The sequence below is a fragment of the Biomphalaria glabrata genome, chromosome 1 (assembly GCF_947242115.1).
Source record: "Biomphalaria glabrata chromosome 1, xgBioGlab47.1, whole genome shotgun sequence".
Taxonomy (NCBI): domain Eukaryota; kingdom Metazoa; phylum Mollusca; class Gastropoda; family Planorbidae; genus Biomphalaria; species Biomphalaria glabrata.
In genome coordinates, this window is record NC_074711.1 from 34,685,765 (window position 1) to 34,708,449 (window position 22,685).

The 22,685-nt window shown below is 37.2% G+C and overlaps 1 protein-coding gene across 3 annotated transcripts; it reads right to left on the reverse strand.

The window, feature by feature from the left end:
* Positions 1–9,474: 9,474 nt before the first annotated feature.
* LOC106079321 (kyphoscoliosis peptidase-like) lies at positions 9,475–14,636 on the reverse strand. 3 transcript variants are annotated; one of them, XM_056033736.1, is made up of 2 exons: positions 14,490–14,636; positions 9,475–10,829 (listed from the first exon to the last, which is right to left on the reverse strand). In XM_056033736.1, exon 2 carries the CDS (start codon positions 10,334–10,336, stop codon positions 9,662–9,664), a length of 675 nt encoding a protein of 224 aa, XP_055889711.1. In that variant the 5' UTR covers positions 10,337–10,829; positions 14,490–14,636; the 3' UTR covers positions 9,475–9,661. The 3 variants fall into 3 exon arrangements, with proteins under 3 accessions (XP_055889711.1, XP_055889701.1, XP_055889717.1); XM_056033726.1 differs by lacking the exon at positions 14,490–14,636 and adding an exon at positions 14,237–14,483; XM_056033742.1 differs by lacking the exon at positions 14,490–14,636 and adding an exon at positions 14,044–14,192.
* Between the last annotated feature and the right edge of the window lie 8,049 nt (positions 14,637–22,685).

The following is a 22,685-nucleotide window of genomic DNA, read 5'->3' on the forward strand; positions in this document are numbered from 1 at the left end:
TAAGCTAAAAAAGCCATTAAAAATAATTTAGTTACTGAGTTAATCTGTTTTTTTTTTTTGTCTTATCTAATGTTATTGTTTGTAAACTGAAATATTAAAATAATAGGCCTATTTTTATCCTTAACCCAATGTCTTCGATTTCGAAGATTAAGGATAAGTGCAGTAGCCTACATGTTTCACATGTCTACGCCCAGTTGTGACCAGCATATTTTCCCGCATTTTATTTCCGTCTAAAATGTTTGACTCACACCTCTCTCTCCAACAGTCATATGCTGGCAGTTACTTTCCTCTATGCCAGTGAGGGTGAAATGACGCATCATTTGAAACAGCGCTTAGGCCTATACGGTTTATACGGGGGGGGGGGGGGGGGGGAACCTCTGTTTTGCCGTCCTCCTTTTTTTGTAACTGGCTGGTTAACCTCTTGTTACTAATTAATGATATCAATATGTGTATAGGTGTTTAAAAGAAGATCAGAATTCATTTTCACTGGGTTCCCCCAACATTAGGATTAGGATTTCCAAGAGTTTTCCAGGAGAAAATATTCGATTTCAGGAGCAGAAAAAAACGCTAAATATATATTTAGTCATAAATATAAGAATTACCATATAATATACATGTATAAAATTACAAGATCTCTCTTGAGCCGTTCGTCTCCATGCCCGAAACCCAAGTTGTTGAAGATCTACCTCCCATACATCATCAATCCATCGCATTCGGGATCTGCCTTTGGGTCAATCAGCGAGCGCGCGTGTGTGTGTGTGGGGGGGGGGGTCGAGTTGATGTTGATTAAATTAAGTGCACTGAACATGTGTTCTTAAAAAAATAGTCACAGTAACGAGAGTTTATGAAATGGGGAGTAAAATGACGTGGACTAGCCTAGAGGGAGGAGGCGAGATAGAATTTTGTAGTTTCTTTCTTTCTCTAAAAGAAAAATATTTGATCGCAAGTTTCGTAGGCTATATATACATCAGTTCCAAGCAGAGAAAGGAGATGTGGAGCACGAGAAAAGTGAAAACAAATTTAGGCCTAATGTCACAAGGAGGACAATAGTTATAATGTTTCATGGAAGAAGTTAGATGGTAGAACTAATTGAAGCATAATTTCCTATATTTTAACATGCTATTTCGCTATTTTTTACGGCCTTTCGCTCATTATGACTCCCGCGAAAATTGCGTTCGCTGATTAGGTCCGACCCCTACCGCAAGTTGACTTGAATTATAAATTTAATAGCTGATATGGAAAAAAGATTCAAATTTAGTTTTATCGCCCAATAGCTGAGGAGTCCGCAGATGTTTTCATTTTTTAAATAAGTTTAACCATTGCGGAGTTATAAATTCTAAACTAAAAACTGGCACAAAAGCGTTCGCCATTGGTCCTATAGACTGGACGATAAAGAACAAATTATTATCGGAAACATTTGGGAAAAGACAAGTTTGTAGATCCACATCACAAACCTATATATATTTGCCTATGTCTATGATTATAAAACAAAGACAAAATATTGGGAATATGGCAGTTTTGCACTTTTCAAAACTAAAGATCAAAGGTATATATTGGCTGAAATGTTAGTCCTAGAATTTATAGCTCAATCGCCGCCATTTTTTTTTCACATAGATATAGTACATAAAACATATTGACTCCCCCCAAATAAAAATAACTTCCTACTTCCAGTCTATATTATTTATGTCTATGGGCATAAACATATATGTCTATGCCATGGGATAGGAACTAGCCGACACGTGGAAGTATAATATAATAATAATAAGGCTTGTCTTCGAGTCCGAAGATTAATGAGGAATCTAGTATTTCCCGTGACAATGCAGCCCCAGCTGTGACCTACTAGTATAATATACTAACATGTTATTTCGCAAGCTACAGGCTACAGTTACTCGGCAAAAGAAAAAACAAACAAAAAAAAGTTATTCGCCCCGGATAGTTTTAATTATCATAGATGTTGACGAAAGGATGAGCTCTCCACTTGAAAGATGAACTATTTGTGACTAAATCTATATTTGAAATCATGGGCGTAGTCTTTGGGGGGGGGGGGTAGTTAGCTTACGTAATTATTTAAAAACGAAAGAAACAATGCAGTCACCAAATTCAATTAGTGTAGCCTGAAAGGTGGGTGGACTGAAAAATAAAGAAAACAAAAACTACTTTTTTATCTCCAAATTCCATTGACATAGACGAGAGGGTTTTAAGGTTACCCCCCCCCCCGGCCTGCCAAAAAAAAAAAAAACTAAACCTATAGAAAAACTACATTAATAATATAATAATAATAATTTTATTTATAAACTGCTGTTAACTAATATAAATATAATGTAGGCTCAAGACGCTATGATAACATAACAAACACAATAGTGGTAATATAATAGGCTAAACACGAATACTACTAACTATATAAATATAAATGAAAGTTTTGATCAGGTAGGTCTTAATAATGTTCTTCTCGAATGTAGAGAATAGTTCCTTGTCGGAGGTTAATGGGGATCAAGTTCCAAAATTTTGGTCCACGCACTCTGGAAAAGTCCTTCAATCATAACTTTTGAGGGAGAAACGTGGTTCAACTAGAATCTTTGATTCCATGAAGCGCAGGGCTCTCTGACGGACATATGGAGTGATCAGTTCACCTAGGTACAAAGACATTTCCAAAGCCAATGGAGTGTACGCATGAGAGCAGTGGCAGAATCGCGTCTTGTTTTTCGTGGGACTATTCGTGCAGTGTTATTCTAAATTCGCTGCAGCTTATCATTTAGTCATACTAGCACGGCATTGAGTAGTTAGAGCGGGAAAGTATGAATAGGCTACCACAGATACATTTTTTGTTGACTCATTGTCAAATATGTTCTCTTGGCGTAGCCAAGTGGGTTTTGAGGTTAAAATCATTGGGGCACCACACAAGATCTGTTGACTGTCTTTCTCCATTCCTCTCTGTCATTTGCCTTAGACAGAATGTCTTTCGATAGTAGGCCCGTCCATTCTTTTATATTGTCTTCCCATCATTTTCTGTGTCTGCCTTTTCTTCTTTTTTCTGCTGCTGTTCCCTAAAGGAAGGTCTTTGCGAGCCATGGGGACCTTGTAATATGGCCATAGATTTTAGTTTGACAGTACTTAACAGGTCATCATGTGGCACTGTACTAATCCTGTCTCTTCGTTTGTGATGTGGTCTTTGTATGTGATCCCTAGGATCTCTCTACAGCATCTCAATTCTATTGCTAGGAATTCATGTTAAAGATAGTAATAAGTAGCAAAAAAAAACAAAAAATATTATTTACAAAGTATTTACAAAAATCTTGTGATTTCTCCACAAAATACGTCTTTCTAAATGGACGGCTATTCAACGTTTAAAAATATGTATTAACAACGACACTGTTAGAATCGCGAGTAGAATTATTTCTTCTTTTTCTTTTATCTAACCCTAAAATGTTTTCAAAGTTCCTGAAGCTGATGTAGTAAACGGACGAAGTCAAATAGCTATATACTCATTTATACTAGTATTGTGTTAAAAACGAACATTCATTCTCTGACACTGCCAGGGTTGAGTTTCGTTAGAGAGAAACAAAATTCATTGAAGTCATTGTAACAGTGTCCACTGAGAAATTTTCTGGTGATGTGGCAGGTCTGCTGCAGTAGGCCTACCGCCCTTTGACAGGCAACGAGAATCTTCATAGGGATGTTAAGGGCCTTGAAGAGGTCAGTTGTCATTATCCCCTGAGTTGATATAACAACAGGGTATATTGTTATTTTAGACAACTTCTATAATCCTTAATTTCCAAGCTTAAGTTCCCATATTTTCTTTGTTTTTTCATTTCAGTTTTCCTTATATTATGGCATGGTACGACGCTGTCAATGATAGTAGCAGTTTTTTTTTTTGTCAATAAACAGTAGATCAGGGGGATTAAAATCCACCGTTTTGTCAGTCAAAATAGTCTTATCCCAGTATAAGTAATCGGTTGACTCGAGAACCTCTTGTGGCTAGTATTTGTAATAAGGAAGCGTATCGTTAATCAGATTATGTGTCATGGCCCGCATTTCCGCACTTTCGGCATTTGTCAACAACATTGAGTTTTAGGATATAATTTTTTGACCTAATTACTCTGTCCTGTATTGCTGTAACAAAGCCTTTTGTTTCAGATTAGAGATGACCTGCTTGAGCCATGTTAAGGAAGCAGCCCATGTCGCGGGAATTTCCCGTTGATTGATTTTTCTTCCCATTGGCGAATCTCATGCCCTGCGTCGTGAAAACCAATACAAACATCAGCATTTTTTTAGGTACAGAGGAGTTGCTTAGGAAGGAAACTAGTTCATTGCTGGAGGCGTGCAGTTTTGATCGTATTTTTAAAACTTGCATCTTACACAATTTTTAGATGCTTTGCAGTCCACGGCCTTCATCCTTCCTGGGCAGGTATAACCTTATTGTTTAAGAATTGGGGTGTAAACATCGAAAATTGGTTAGTAGTTGTAGTTTTTTTTTGCGAGTCTGTCACTATCATGTAGGTCGGTGTCATGTTATTTTATGACACAGAAAGTGTAAAGGAGCACTGGGACGATATAGCAATGTATTTACATATATTTATTATATTTAAAGTCCTCTATTAATTTTATATGGTTTATCGTGGCGTTCTGGTTTAGTCCAAGATATTTAAAGAGGACCAGAGTTAAATTTCCCAAATGCCTTCAAATATATTGTTAGTACTGGTCAACTTGTCCTTTTAAATACTTTTTATGGCACACATGTCCAAGCCGAAGGGCATGTAAATATTGCTGAAATTCTGTAACATCTAATTCTAAGGTATGTTTTGGCTCCATTGGCTCCGTTTCAGCGTATAATTTTAGATAGTCTATGTGAGATAGTAGATATATTTTATATTATTATCATTATTATTATTTGTATTATTATTATTAATTTATTTTAAACCGCAGGGAGAAAAAAGTTAAAACTAAATTCCTTAATACCATTTCTTTGTATAGCTTCTTGATCCGAAGTTATTCCGAACAGTGACTTATGTAAATACTAGTGCTAACCTTCCTCCTTGATCTGAACTTCAAACATAGGCTACTCTTCTCAAAGAGAGGCAAGAAGTAGCGGATTTTACTTATAACAACATAATCAGTGTGTTGTCCTTTTTTCTTTTTATTACATGTAGGTTGAAAATGTTTTAATACATGTAGGTTGAACATGTATCAATACATGTAGGCTGAAAATGTTTTAATACATGTAGGTTGAAAATATTTTAATTCATGTAGGTTGAAAATGTTTTAATACATGTAGGTTGAAAATGTTTTAATACATGTAGGTTGAAAATGTTTTAATACATGTAGGTTGAACATGTATCAATACATGTAGGTTGAAAATGTTTTAATACATGTAGGTTGAAAATGTTTTGATACATGTAGGTTGAAAATGTTTTAATACATGTAGGTTGAACATGTATCAATACATGTAGGTTGAAAATATTTTAATTCATGTAGGTTGAAACTGTTTTAATACATGTATGTTGAAAATGTTTTAATACATGTAGGTTAAAAAAATGTTTTAATTCCCTTAGGTTGAAAACATTTTAATTCACGTAGGTTTAAAATGTTTTTCTAAATACATTTAGGTTGAAAAAGTTTTAATACATGTAGGTTGAAAATGTTTTAATAAAGTAGGTTGAAAATATTTTAATACATGTAGGTTGAAAGTGTTCAGTGCTCTGTGCAGCTCGGTGTGAACTAGCCGTTCGACACTTTTATTTTGCTGAAGATATTGTTGATGTTTGAACGTGTCTGCGTGGCTGTATTTGTATGTATGTAATATCACAAGAGTGCCGCGAGGGAAGGCAGAGAGAGAGATTATAGCAACTGATTGGATTTATGACGTGATATTTTTAAATAGGAATCTTGTGTCTGATGTATCAACTTAATAGAATGATAAGCGTTACGAACATTGTAAAGATGTGTTGTTGTTTTTTCCTTTTGAGCGAATGTTAAATATAGACTATAAGATATGGTGTTGGCTTCTTATCTTCTCTACGGTGTTGTTCTTCAATATAGCTCAATATTAATAGTATTGATATTAATAGCACAACTCTACAGATTACAGAGTTTCATTACCATCTTTGGTCCACCATCGTCAGTCACGTCTAGCCATTCACATTTGTAATTTTATATTTAATTATTTATACTTTTTTTTCTCTCAAGAAATTCTAAACGTTATGTTTGATTCACTCAGGTAGACAGTTTCATGCTATGTGTCAGAAAACATTTTGTCTAAGTTTATTTTACACCAATGCTCTGGAGAAAACCCAGAGAACCTGAAATAAATTTTCAGTAACTTTTTAATCACCGATAATGTTTATAAAAAAAAATTCCCAGCCATGCAATTTCACGAAACTGTCCATGAAATGAGCTACAAAATTCACTATGTTTTTGTTCTATTTAAGTGTACGATCTTGATATTTAGATAAAATGACCTCAATGGGAGGTTTACAGCATTATAACTCATTTTCCAGTTGAAATACCCGACAATATATTATCAAAGATGTTGCTTTTTTTTAAATTCCTTTTTATAGTAGTATATATCTGATTATATAATTGTAACATTATATCCGGCTGTATAATTGTAACATTATATCTGATTATATAATTGTAACATTATATCTGATTGTATAATTGTAATATTATGTAATTGTGGTCGATAAATGGCGTCTTGTACTACATGCTTTTTTGTTCCTTTAATTCTCACAATATATAATTCTCACTACATCTGTTATAATAATTTTTTCATTCCTAAGCTCACACTTTAGTCATAAGCAAAACTCAGAAAAAATAAAATGCGAATAATTTATTTTGAAGACTTTTCCTTAACGTATCAATCTGAAATGTTGCACTCGAAGTCGTCCAGCGTGACAACACATTTTATACAAATTTCTGAAAAATAACTTCATTAATTATTGAATTATTTAAAATATTTTTTATGTCTGTGGAATAGAAATAAATGTTGGAGATAATTTGTTACAAATATTCATAAAGATACTTTTTATAGAGCATTATAGAGCATTATGTTTCACATTTGTAGTATGGCCAGACTACTAAAATATAATTTCTTAGTTGTCGTGACCGAGAAGACCTTGACTACCTAACTTGTATTGAACACGACAAAGGTAATATGTCCCTAGTCCACCGAGCCCTGATGATTTTCTATTATATTTGGGAAAAAAAAGCTTCAAAACTAGCCTCTAGATTTTGATGGTATTTCAGTTTAATAAAGACTAATAAGAATCTATTTTGTGTGTGGCATTCTACGTCTCGAGATACGATCTTTTCACTTTTCAACTTCATGTGTGACTAAAGAGGCCAATCCTTGATACACAGCTGTGGTCACAGGTCGGGCATATGTAATCAATCTTCTTTCTACTACTGTTGTGTATGGCATCTGCAATGCGGGACCCTTACTTTATGCTCTCTCTCCTTGTGGATCTATCCAGTGCTACTTTTTCCCAGCTGTTAGTGTCGATTTTGAAGAGCTTCATGTCGCGTTTGCATACATCCGTATACTGTAAAAATGGGCTTGCCTTCTGTTAGATCACCATACAGAATGTCTTGTGGAAGTCGACCTTTTGGCATTCTATGAACGTGGCCAAGCCATCCAAGGCGTCCTCTACTGATAACACAGCGGACGTCCTGGTACCCTGCTCTTCGCAGCACTTTATATTGCCACCTTATTTTAAAGATCCGCCCTAGGCTTCGGAGGTGGAAGATATTTAGCTTTTTTTCCTGCCTTGAGTAGGTTAACCATATTTCATTTCCGTATAGCAAAGTGCTCATCACACAGGTCCAGTAGACTAAGGCTAAAACTAAGAATCTTACCTTTACCTTTACCTATCCTATCCTTTAGTCTATTGGACCGTTGTGACAACACACAAGTTTCGTCGACCGTCTTTCTCCATTCCTCTCTGTCTTTTGCCTAAGTTAAAATCTCTTTCAATGGAAGGCTCGTCCATTCTTTTATGTTGTCCTCCCATCGCTTTCTATGTCTGCCTCTTCTTCTTTTTCCTGGTTCCCCGAAGGAAGATCTTTGTGAGCCCCGAAGATCTTGTAATGCGGCCATAGATTTTTAGTTAGTAGGTCATCATGGGGTTTAATCTCTGCAGTAACACTGTCTCTAGTTTCTTCGTTTGTGATGCGGTCTTTGAATGTGATACCTACGATCCTTCTGTAGCATCTCAATTCCATTGCTAAGATCCTCCTCTCTAGCTCTGCAGTCAGCGTCCAAGACTCACAAGCATATAAAAATGTGGCCATGATCAGGAAGCGCATCAGTCTGATTTTGGTGCTGGGGGCTAAGCCTTTGTCTTTCCATATTATTTTAAGTTTTGAAAGAGCTGCTGTGGACTGTGCTATTCGGGCCAGTAGTTCAGGTTTCGTTCCCTCATCTGAGACAAAAATTCCGAGGTATTTGAAGCTGCTAACACTAGTCAGCTTTTCACCTCCAATACTGGTGCCCCTTTTAAGGCTCTGTTGGCTATTGGTCATAATTTTTTTTCGGCATTTATTTGCATGCCATATGCTGCGGAAGTCTTGTCTATGCGCATCACCAAGTCAGCTAGTTCTTCTTCTGTCTCTGCAAGGCCATCAATGTCATCTGCGAAGCGCAAGTTAGTAATTCTTCTTCCTCCAATGCTTACAGTACCTTCATAGCCCTCGAGAGCATCTTCCATTATTCTTTCAAGGAAGATATTGAAAAGTGTTGGTGAAAGTAGACAGCCTTGTCTTACTTCAACTGTGGTTTTGAACCAGTCCCCAATATTATTGTTGAAGTACACCGCACTGGTGGCATCCTTGTAGAGGTTCTGGATAACTTTAGTTATGTTTTTATTAATGTTGTACTTTTCCATTGTCGCCCAAAGTGCCCCATGCCATATTCGATCGAAAGCTTCTTGAAATCAATAAAGACGTGGATTCTCTTGGTGTTGGTGGTATTTTTCTATTACTTCTGAATCAATATAGTATTTAAAATTAAATTGCTCTAACGTTAGAATCTAGTCAACACACATTTACATCAACAGTCATGTGCTAATTAATTTTCATGTACATTCGGTCTACAGACGCTATACCAAATGAACCATTATACAATTTTGAATTAACTATGTTTGTTGTGTGCGTCGGTGTGCATTTAGTAGATGGTTATAGTATAGTTCCATGGTTATGATAAAAAAAGTTAGTTTTGAGAGATACACAACTCATAATATAATATTGAGCTTTTTAATAAATGCTTTGAATGTCAATTAGACTACAAACAGCTAAATACAGTCTACTAAATAGTAACGTTATTTCTATCAGATTTAAATCATTTTTATATGAAATTTTTATGGGTTTGAGCATCAACCGAAATTTGTTTTCATATTTGTAAGTTGAAGTTTTGAGTCTCAAGAAATTATCATTGGACCAATTTAGTACAATAAAATACGAAGGAATAAACTCTGCTGTAGATGAATCGTTTATTTAAGAAACGTTTAATATCAATGAAATACTGTAAGTTAACGTACACTTAATATACAATGTGTTATATAGAATATTTATAAAAAATGTATAAACAAAACACACTTATCTACAGCGAGTTTTACAATGTTTATGGAGGTTAAAACACCGTCCTAATATCTATCTATCATTGATTAGTTTATAGTGTATACTGTAGTAAAGAAGAATACTTGGTCTCATCTTCTTCGCTGAAGTTCGCATTGAGCACAGCATAAACTCCTCGACCCTTGAACCTTTCGATTTCATTCACTCTGCCGGTCCATATTCCATTGTCTCCTGGGTCCAGATGAAACCAGTTCTCTTCGATGGTAACTGCCACCGCTAAGGCGTTGGGGACCATGAGGCGGAACACAACGTCGCCTTTAATGTGGTCCCCCGCCAGAGAAAAAGGTTCGAGTAGAACGCAGCCATCTTTCCACTGAGCGAACTGTTTCGGGAAAAGACGGGACTTTCTTGGTGTGCCAGTGCAGTGTATCAAATAGTTGAAAACACCCGGAAGTTGTTTGCTATCGTCCGCAGCCGGAAGTGCATAGATCTGCAGACGATGATAGCCCGGCTTGTCCAAGCTGACCAACAGATTCACGTCCTCACCACGAGTTTGAATAAACACTCGCTCTTGTGAATCTCCTACAGTCTCATCGCTCACAATTTTACTGGTAATTTTGACAGGCTGACTAGCTTTTAATTTGATGACAAACTCATTTTCATTGGTCTCAAACTCTGGTTCTGCGTGAGACTTGGCCAACAGACCAAATTCACTGAACAAAGGTTGGGCACCAAGGTAACCATTCTGCAATGTAGGACGTTCGTCCATGTCTGAACAATTCTGACCTTCAACAGCGACAAAAATTAACAAGATAGCATTCGAAAAAATGAAGGTTAGCACTGATAGCTTCAGTTTATAAATATAAATATTTATTATAAATCAAAATGCATAAACGTAAAATAATTTTGTGACTGACAAAAAATATTTTACCAATTAATATTTTGTTCGAATTTTGCAATTTAAAAACATTTTTTAGTTAAAATTAAAATCACATTTCAGTAAAGGAAATGTTTTCTAAATCAATACATGATAAGGTATAACAATGAATGTGTATGTGGATCAACAGCTGTGTTATAGGATTGAACTATCTCCAAAACTGTTGGCAATATTTCCTCTCCAGTGTCATGTAACCGCTTGATGAGTTCTTCATTCCAGTTCGTGTGTCATGGAACAGGCCTTTCGAGTTCTCCAATCCATTCCGCCTGTTTAGCTTGGAATTTGTGAGTACGTTGCTATGCGTAGTATTTACCTGGCTCTGGCGCTAAGTGAGGAGAAAAAAAGGAAGAGAGGGAAAAATAGGTCAGTATAATTACCATCAGGTGTGAGTGCATGTTTCGTCCATAACGTTAATTTATCTGAACTGCTGTCTACGTCAATTTTGTTTTATTAATTATAGTTTTAGTTTAGTCGAGGATTCATTTTATACCAACATGTTTTTCACTGGATCTTTATTATGACTAATAAACTGATAAAAATATTTTATAAATAAACTTATTTTGGCCTTACTTTTTAAACGACACAGTTCTTCCACAATAGCTTTTTTTTGTGGTTATAATTGTGCAGAGTGCACACTCTGACACACAAACAGATGTACTAGGGTGTCATGTAAAGTGTAATAAACATTCATGTTTTTGACAGGAAATAAAGTGCACTTTATAGAACCGATTGTTTTGGGCAGTGATAGGCAAACTTTTGTTATGAGCGGGCCAAAAAATTGAAAGGAAAATTTTTGACGGGCCATACATTTTTAATAGTACAAAATATATACATTTAGTAATAGATCTCAGAATATCCACATTAAACGAATGCAAAATATGAAACTGCAAAAGTATGTTAAATAGTGCGTCATGATTTGGTTCAAATTGTGGCATAGTATTAAACTATCTCTGAAACAGCTTTCTCTAAGTTTCATTGTTGTAAAAAAAAGCGCCAGAGAAGAATAGCAAGGCTAATGACACTAGCTCCAGCTGAAATAGCCTGCTCAGTATGCAGCTGAACATTCCAGGCTCACATAGGTTTCACCAGCCACATGAGGAGGCACAAAATCCCATTGCAAAGCCCTCAGCCCTCTGGATGACAAAAGTGGTCATCATCGAACCAGGATGGACGAACTATATATAAAGATATAATTATTGCATAAGTCATAAGTTCTATCAGAATGATTTATTATATTCGGAATATTGGATTTTAACAAACCTCTATAACTTTGGTAGATATAGAAATAATCGTTTGAGACTTTGAGATCATTATTAGATTGAAGTTTTCTGCGTTAAAGATGTACGTCTGGTTTCACTACTTCACAATATATTGTGAAAGCCCATTGAGCGTACGCGTCGTTACTTTAAAACGCTTATAATATTAAATTACTATTACCAATATTCCAGAATTGTCTTCGAGATATTTTAAGTGAAAAGAAGTCATTCGTAATGGATGAAATATATGTATATATAATACTTATTAAGAAAAAGCTTGTATAAAGGAAAGAACAGCACAATTACTGCTATATATCTCAATACTGCAAGATTCATCCCCCCTTTTTCTAAATAAAACAAAAAAGTAATTTATTACTACTAATTGATTAACTTAATAGTTTTATTTTTTCATTGATTCGTGTATAGTCTTCGAGAATGAATAATTGAGCAAAAATTTCAACTTCATCTGAGTTATATCAGCTTTGTAAATACACATTCTGATACTGTCAGCAGCATTCTAATTGAATTGTTTAATAATATTATCTTCGGTTAAAGTGTTATGCGTGACAGGAATAAAACACCAGATCTAAATTACGACCTTGCGACTTATTTCCAGTTTTTTTTTCTTTTGTATTGCTTATTTATTTATAACTTTTTAAAAAGTAGAATAATTAATATGAGAAGGAAAGAGGCCGCTAGCTCGGTAAAGTCAATACCTATTCTACAGGTCCAGAGAGACATTTAAACAAGTTCATTCTTTATTACAACGCTTATAGTAAGTCACTCTGTTTCTTTTATGTTCTTTGGATTTTCGTAATTCATTTTTCGACCACTTCTAATCATCCAATCATCAAATTTTGCATGCAACCTTATGCTTGATGGCAACATGTGAATCAATAAAAAAATCAGCCAATTAGTTTATATTCGTAATTAATTAATTTTGTTTTTCTTGTAGAAAATGCATTAAGCTAAGGGGAGATAAGCCTTGTGCAGAGAATCAGGTCGTTTGCCATAAGTTTCTAACAACAATCTATATATATATAATTCTCTTATTCCTTCAACGGTCTAAACGAGTAGTAAGGAGTAAAGGAAAGATCACTCTGCGGATTGTCCACGAGAAAACAAGAGAAGGGGGAGGGGGAGAACACGTAGTCACAACATAGCAGGGCAGGACCGTTGCAATATCACTCTTTTTTTTTTTTTTATTTCTACCTCAAGTTAAAAAAAAGGGGGGGGGGTAATCTACTCTGTAGCAACTATCGAAGCGACAGAGCACGCTCAAGAGTTTGGACACAATGGAAAGATCACTCTTTTATTTTTGCAACTCGGACGGAGGGAGTTATCCTTGGAATATTATGAGTGAAAAAAAAGACAAATTTCGTCTGTATATTTCAGGAGATTGTTATTTCAAAAGATTTTAATAATTTCTGGATATTTCCAGAACCCTTTCGTATATTTTGCAATTTTAAGAGATTTCCGGGACCTCCTGTTAAATCGACAGAAGGCCGCGGGAAATCTGTTATAAGTTATAAAATGGTTTAAATTAATAATTTATACACCTAAAATTGGCGCGAGCCCTATAGAAGTGCTGGGCCCACTGCGGTCGCATAGATTGCAGTGGCCTAAGGTTGGCCCTGCAAAATAGCGGCGTATGCTATACCGCCGGTCGACTAGTAGTCTATAAAACTCTTTTATATTTATAACTACATGGAAATCTCAGTGGCTAAGAAGTCGACCTTCCATCCGGAAGGATCGAGTTCAAATTCAGACTGGAACAACTGTAAAAAAAAATTCTTTTGAAAAGGCAGCACGGAAGACTTCTCCATATCCTTCCTACCCCCAACTAGTCCACAAAAAGACGATGGACCAAAGCGCACTGAGCATGCTAGAAGAAATGGAAGAAATGAAAAGACTACGATCGCTTCAGCAGAATTGAATAATAGCTAGAGTCAAATAAAATAATTAAATCTTAAAGTAAGATTATATCAAAGACTCTATGTATATTAATCACTTATAAAGAACACTTTGTAATGGACTGGGACATTAACATTGTCTTAAATACCATTATCTCAAATGATTTTTCCTACTACAAAACTACAGTAACTTAGTAAAATACATACACCAGTGGTCGCAAATGATTGTAAATAAAAAGGCTAAAATAATGAATATTACAAATTTAATTTTAAAACAACAACGACGACGCTTTTATTAAAACGCACTAAAACAAAGTAGGAAAAAAAAGCGTTGGGTGTGAATTTTACTTGAACATCCTAGTCAACTTACTCGCCTATCCTAAGTATATCATTTTATGTACACTCAATGGAGAACTATGTTGTTATTGCCATGGCTAAATGTCATAAGGCAAAGAGTAAGAATCAGGCTCGACAGACAGTAAGTGATACGCCCACGACTACGTGAACGTATTATCTCAACAGCAGGTCAGGTAACTCTTAAAGCATTAGATTGATTTATTTACCTTTCATCCAACTGGAAATTCTTTGCCGTTCTCATTTGAAAAACATACACTAATTAATAAAACGTATTCAAATGATTGCAAAACAAACTTCACGCTGTATTAAAGTTGGCTAGATCATGTCCTAAGCATTGCACACGAGCTCTATAGAGTCTGTTTTTAAAAATAATTCAAGATGAGAATTGTTTTCCTTTTTTCCCCCCTCTTCTTCTTACAGAGAACACTGCTCCATTCATAACTACTTTCAACCGCTTACCGCTCCTGAAAATTGTCTCCCTTGAAATGTGTCTTCTTTCCAGCGCCCTCTTTCAAACACATTCTATTTTCGTTTCCAGGGATTCTGTTGATTTTAACAATAGAGTCACGGAGTGCGTTGTTAAATGTAGAATAGATTAGTAGAGAAATGAAGACTCGAAAATATAATAGCCACAGACCTATATATGTATAATATATATAAATAGGTCTGTGATAATAGTATAAAACATCACTGGCCTGCATATCATATAGTTTTAATCTCCACCAACTATGCTGTAGCATGGGCGTAGCCAGGATTTTTTTTCGGGGGGGGGGGTTTTGGGGGGGTGATTTTTTTTCTCTACCCCCCCCCCGCGAAAATTTTTAAAATGTATTTATGAGTGTGTGTGTGTGTGCACATAATCTTTATTACATTCTGACCCTTCATTCTTTCGGAAGAAGTTTATTGTGCCCTAGAATAGGTTCTTCCATGAGTTAGTGGAAAAATTGTAGATTCCCCGCCATTAACAGCAAAGGGTCCTAGCGCTCCCCCAGCGCGGGGCGAAGCCCCGCCGCCAAGCACTATTTCTGATATTGAAAACCAACAAAATACATATTCTGAGGTATCTACAGTGCATTTTCCTGCTATTAAAAAGTTCTATTTCAAAAACCTAATGTGCTATTCTTACTGACTTAGACACTCCCTCGTCGTTCGGCGCATTTGCCATCAAGCTGTTTCCATAAAATTGTAGATTCCCCGCCATTACTAGCGCTCCCCCAGCTCGGGGCGAAGCCCCGCCGCCAAGCACTATTTCTGGTATTGAAAGCCAACAAAATGCATATTCTGAGGTATCTACACTGCTATTAAAAAGTTTTATTTCAAAAACATAATGTGCTATTCTTACTGACTTAGACCCTCCCGCGCCGTTCGGAGCATTTGACATCAAGCTGTTTCCATAAAAATCTGTCACTGGTAATGTCTGAAGCCTCTTCCCACCTACCATGAGGACCTCTTCTTATGCGTAATTCATTTTGTCGGAGAACATGTCCCTCAAATCTCATGCGTCGCTCTCTCACAATCTTACTAAAGGGTCGACTCCCAGTTCGGCCTTGATTTAGACCCGATCTCTATAACTGACTCCTAAAATCTTTCTTAGCCATCTTTGTTGAGCTACATTTAGTGTTTTTCGATTTCGGTAGATGATTATTCACTGCAGGTAAAAATGTGTAACCTCTCTTGAATACTCTCTTAGAATTAAGTGACTGTAGTTTGCTTTAGATTTTATATCGAAAAGAGAAGTTTTATCGTCAAAATCTTCTGTTGGGGGTTTTCAACCTCAAAATGCTCTGTAGGGGGATCTTAAACTCAAAACCATCTGGAGGGGTTTTAAACTTTAAAAAAAAAAAATCTGTAGAAGAAGGGTTTAAACTCAAAACCCCCGATTAGATTGGCTACGCTCAAATAATTTTAGTGTGTAATTTGCTTTTTTTTATATTGAAGATCTATTTTTAGCACCAAACCCCTCTGAATGGGGGTTTAAACTCAAAACCCCTTTTGGCAATGCTCATAGCATTTTGAGTGCGTAATTTGCTTTTTTTTCTTACACTGAAGACGTATGTTTTATCCTCAGATCCCCCTGGAGGGGAGTTTAAACTCAAAACCCCTTTGACTAGGCTCATAGATTTTGGAGTGATTAATTTTCTTTTATTTATATTGAAAAGGTACTTTTTAGCTTCAAACTCCACTGGAGGGGAGTTTAAACTCAAAACCCCCTTGACTACACTCATAACATTTTGAATGTACAATTTGCTTTGTTTTTATTATTAAAGATGTATTTTTTACCTTCAAACAAGGCTGAAGTTGGGTTTAAACTTAAAACTGAGTCAAAACCCATTTAGCTACGCTCATAACATTTTGAGTGCGTAATTAGCTTTTTTTTTTATATTAAAGAGGGGGTTTATCGTAAATTTTAGACGGGGTTTTAAAATCAAAATCTTCCTTAACTGTGCTCTTGGAATTAGGGGATTTTCGTTTGCATTTTTTTTTGTTTTGTTTTATAGAAGAGGGGGGGTTAACTGCAAAAACCCCATGTAGGGGGTTTAAAACTCAAAACCCCTAGTAGGGGTTTTTAAACTCGAACTCCCCTGGTAGGGGGTTTTAAACTCAAAACCCCCGGTAGGGGGTTTTAAACTCAAAACCCCCGGTAGGGGGTTTTAAACTCAAAACCCCTTTGGTTGTGCTGGGGCAAGTGATGGTTTAGTATTAAAATCTCACCTAAATTAAACAAAATCAAAGTAAAAAATCAGTCACTAAATTCCGACCCCCCCCCCCCCGAGGGGGGGATTTTATTTCGGGGGGGGGGGTTTAAACCCCAACCCCCCCCCTCCCCTGGCTACGCCCATGTGCTGTAGTGTACACCATAGACTATATATATACAGGGCTGCCAACTGTGCGCACCACGCCTATATTATTCAATTAAATAAGTCCCGTACACCTAGGGTCCTTGGTTGCAGGGTAGTGTTGGTAGAATGACTTCCGGTGAAATAGTTTACTATATTGTAATAACTGAAGGGAGGCAAACTCAACGAGACACATCGATGTTTATTTACAAGACATTACAGGTACACAAACAACATCTATCTTAGGCACAGTCTTTTCACTTCGGCTCTCAACTTGAGCGGAAATCCTTCTCCTCTCTTCCTAATGTTGACATCCTTTTTAGTCTAGTTTATCACAGTGCGCACCTTCTAGCTTAGATATCGGTGCGCATGGCGGAGTTATAACATTGCCCCCTTCTTAGAGCTTTTCGTCCCGAAAAGAAACAGTGCAGTGGAGCTTCGACAGTTCAGGTGGAGGTCGATCGGTGGGAACCACAGACGTTAGGGTGCCTGTTGCCCACGAAGCCATCTGAACAGTTTCCCGTGGTCGTCGCTTCCTCTTCTTCCAGTTGGCCAGTCTACGCTTGAGGCGATATCGTGGTCGCTGCTTCGACCTCATGACGATAGTCACTGATGCCAGCCAGCTGACACATGGAGAGTTAGTGGAGGTCAGGGTTGCCAGCCACGTAACACAAATGGATGTTGTTGCGATCACCGTAGATTCCAGGGTTGTTGTTCTAAGACGCTGAGTCAGCGGACCTTCTCCATGGACGTCTCGTGACACAGTTGTAGGCCCACTTGTAGCCATGGTTTCAACCACATAGTCTTTCTCAGCTTCATCTGTAAGGTATGCCCATGAAGCATCCTTGTAATGTTCATCCACCACTACATCAGGTTTCGCTGGGATTAATTCACCACCGTTCAAGTCACTTTCACTGATGTGGGCAGAAGTACACATTTCTGTCAAGTTCAGATCTTGTAGCTGGGTTTCTTGGCATGGGCACTGTCCCCACAGGACGCCGCATATACAGTTCATGTCAATCGCTTGGATGCAGTTGCCAAGTATGGAGTTCTCTCTTATGCCGCTGCCAAAGTCAAATTCGTTGTTTCTGCATATTTAGTGCACTAAGTGACTAACCATAGGGTTGGGCAGAGAAGAATGTGAATGTTAATTTGAAGCATTCTAATTGCATGAACGTTTTCTCGGAGGTTCTCTCGAATCTATTTGAGTCCAAACATTGATGTAAAGTGTAGGGGGGACGGGCAACACTGACATTCACCACCCGTATACTACAACGACATCTCTCAATTATACGTAGCAATCATAAGACAAAACAGGGTCCAGATTCAGACAGCGCAGACGCATGCACCTCAAACAAATCCACAACAAATGTATTCAGACTTAGGACAGTGAAGAAAGAAAAGACAGACGAACGATAGACACCAGTGATGACCAGACAAAAAGACAAATAAATGACAGACAGATAGTAGACAGACAGACAATGAAAAGACAGATAGAAGACATACAGACGATAGACAGACGGATAGACAGACAGATAGAACTCATACAGACGATGTACATACAAACGGATAGACAGACAGATAGAATACATACAGACGATGAACAGACAGATAGAAGACATACAGACGAACGACTGACAGACAGATAAACAGACAGATAAAAGACATACAGACGATGGATAGACAGACAGATAGAACATACAGACGATGGACATACAGACGGATAGACAGACAGATAGAAGACATACAGACAATGGACAGACAGATAGAAGACATACAGACGAACGACTGACAGACAGATAAACAGACAGATAGAAGACATACAGACGATGGATAGACAGACAGATAGAACATACAGACGATGGACATACAGACGGATAGACAGACAGATAGAAGACATACAGACAATGGACAGACAGATAGAAGACATACAGACAAACGACTGACAGACAAACAGACAGATAAAAGACATACAGACGATGGACAGACAGACAGATAGACAGACAGACGATTAACTGACATATAGATAGGCAGACAGATAGATAGAAGACATACATACGATGGACAGACAGACAGACAGACAGATAAAAGACATACAGACGATGATTAGACAGACAGATAAAAGACTTTCAGACGATTGAGATAGTCAGACAGATAGAAGACATACAGACGATGGACTGACAGAAGATAGAAGACATCAGACGATGGACAGAAAGATAGACAGACAGAAGACATACAGACGATTGACAGACAGACAGATAGAAGACATACAGACGATTGACAGACAAACAAATAGACAGACATATAGAAGTCATACAGACGATGGATACATAGACAGACAGATAGAAGACATACAGACGATGGACAGACAGATAGAAGACATACAGACGATGGACAGACAGATAGGAGACATACAGACGATGGACAGACAGATAGAAGACATACAGACGATGGACAGACAGATAGATAGAAGACATACAGACGATTGACAGACAGACAAATAGACAGACATATAGAAGTCATACAGACGATGGATACATAGACAGACAGATAGAAGACATACAGACGATGGACAGACAGATAGAAGACATACAGACGATGGACAGACAGATAGGAGACATACAGACGATGGACAGACAGATAGAAAACATACCGACGATGGACTGACAGACAGTTAGGAAGACAGATAGACAGATAGAAGACATACAGACGATGGACTGACAGACAGATAGTAAGACAGACAGACCGAACACTAGGCTCACAATCACTAGGTCCCTAATACTGAACAATTCTAGCACGCACTCCAGGACACGAGAATACGCAATGGACGTAAATAACTTCTCTTTTGAAGGACCGTCTGTGATTCATAAGATTTAGAAGACAGAAGACAGACATACTAAAAAGACAGTAATCAGAAAGAAGATGAAAAGATTGATAATGGACAGACCATAGACGTATATATTATATTTAGACTGGAAACCGGAAACAAATTCTTATCTGCGATTGATCGATTCACTGACCTATAGATTTTTATCATAGACTATAGTGTACACTGAGAGCACCATTTATACATTGAAAAAAAAAAACAACGTAAGAATGAAGGGGAATATTTCTTTACAATAGCACTAATGCACAGTGCCGTTTATTCATGTATAAAATGAGTTGACAGTATCAAATTGCTGCTGTTATCAAAGACAGGCATAGATCTAGAATGCCTACATTGGTGTCATGCCTCATTGTTTGTTTGTTGTTGTTGTTGTTGTTTTAATATCCTTTTTAAAAATTATTATTATCAGTATCAGAGTCACTAAATCAAGGTAAAATGCCGAGGGACTGGAAATAAGCTAATGTAGTAATGTCACTCCCTATTGAAGAGGGGAGATAAATCTGATCATGGAAAGTACAGATCAGCATCACTCACCAGCATCCAATGTAAACTACTAGAGCACTTCATATCAACATGGCATTAGGAAATTTAGATTATGTGAAACTAATAGGTCTAATTAATGACTTTTCAAAGGCCTTAGACAATTATGAGAAATCGGATGCCTTTTTTTCTTATCTTATATATTACAGACGTCCCTTAAAAAAAAAGAAGATAATTACGTCCTACGCATTTAATGTATTTATCTAGTCATACATGTTAGTCAATGACTTAAACTCTCCTAAGTCGTTGGTTTTTCTGGCTGATTCAGGCGATCCATTCCATTAACTAATGGCCCTAAGGAAGAAGGAGCACTTGTATGAATTTGTTGTAGCGTATGAAAAAAGAAATGTGCCTCTATCTTTGTGTCATTCTGAGTATTTCATTAGGTTTTGTTTTTTTTTAGCGGCCCCCGAAAGGGGAAAAGACGCTATTAGTTTTGTGTGAAATGTCTGTCCGTCTGTCCGTCCGTCCCGTTTAGATCTCGTAAACTAGAAAAGATATCACAATATTTTAGACCATTCAAAGTTCTGATGCAACGGCTACTTTTTTTTTTTTTTTTGAAAGCGAAAAATATAATTTTTAAAATCAGTTATGCAAGTATTTTTTTTTAAAGAAAAGCTAATTAGTATGCATTATAAGTTAGACCTAATTTAAAACGAATAGTAATCTTATAAGTTTTAATTGCCTAAACTTTTTGTTTGTGAAATAAATGTATCAGTATTCAAATAAGAGATTGAGCCTTTTCAAAAAATTAGATCAATTATAAGACATCAGTTAGGCCAGGGGAGGAGCGGTGGTTAAGCGGTAAAGCGCTTGGAACCGGGGGTCCCGGGTTCGAATCCTGGTGAAGACTGGGATTTTTTTATTTTGGAATCCTTGGGCGCCCCTGAGTCCACCCAGCCCCAATGGGTACCTGACATTAGTTGGGGAAATTTAAAAAAATTAGATCATTATAAGACATCGGTTAGGCCAGAGGAGGCGCGGTGGCTGAGTGGCAAAGCGCTTGGCTTCCGAACCTGGGGTCCTGGGTTCGAATCCTGGTGAAGACTGGGATTTTTAACTTTTGGAATCCTTGGGCGCCTCTGAGTCCACTCAGCTCTAATGGGTACCTGACATTAATTGGGGAAAAGTAAAGGCGGTTGGTCGTTGTGCTGGCTACATGACACCCTCGTTAACCGTAGGCCACAAAAACAGATAAACTTTACATCAGCTGCCCTATAGACCACAAGGTCTGAAAGGGGAACCAGTTAGGCCAGGTTCACATCCAACCTTACATTCACTTTCACCTATCCTTTGATCTGCTGGACCGCTTAGGCACTACACAAGATATGTTAACTTTCTTTCTCCATTCTTATCCTTCATTTGTCTTTGATATAATCTCATTCGGATGTTCTTTCTGAAAATATTGAAGCCTGCCTAGGTGGACCACTTCGGGGGCCGATTTTGAGTTTGTGTTTCCACACAAACTGTCTTTTGTAACCTTGCTTAGCGTAAATTCATGCTTTTAGCTTTCTCAATGCGCTCTTATCTTATCACATGTCTGTACTAGTTGGGAAGCGGAAGGGTAGAAAAAAAACGGGTATCTGTGTGAAGGTTACCGTGATAGCTTTTCAAATGTATTATATTATTTTAATAGTTGTACGACTTGAATATGAGCTCGAAGGCTCAATCGCCTTAACCTCCACTAACCACTGTGCCAGCAAAAATTAAAATAGAAGGTTTCATAGCTATCTATTGCTAGTTTCAAACTTTTAAAGCGACGACCTAAGTCTCCACACAAGGTTTAAAGGGGACAATCCAGACAGAGTGAGCTGATAGAAGCTTTGTACAAGTAAAGAGGCTCGTTACATTAGCAATGGTTCTCTAGATAAATCTAACATAATTTTCCCCCGCAAATTAAATGTGATCTAATATAATCTAAATACTGTCTACTACAGGTCAGCCCTTACGTGTGCTGTCAAGCGTGACACTATACATACCCGTGTGACTAGCCCTCTCTTTCTCTCTTGGTTTACACACTTGAGCGTGACACAATGTTTAATAAATGAATTAATAATTTAAGTGGCATCTTCTAAATAGGACCTTTAGCAACATTAGACATTAGCAACAAGATCGATTCAAAAGACTTTTTTAAAGAATATATTTCGATTCTAGGGTCTATGAAATCAGAATAGACAAAATGCTTCCGAGTAAAGTGTCATCGTTCTATTCACTTCTTTCGCGTGAACTCAACTGGCTGACAACGAGACGTTTTGCTAAACACAAGGATAACCTAACGACTGCTCAAGCCCATTGATAACGTTTATGGTCTACTGCCTCAACTATCCCTCCCACTGAAGTCGCTAGCTGTCCCACCCCGTCTTAACTTTTTTTTTATTTGAGCTGCAATCT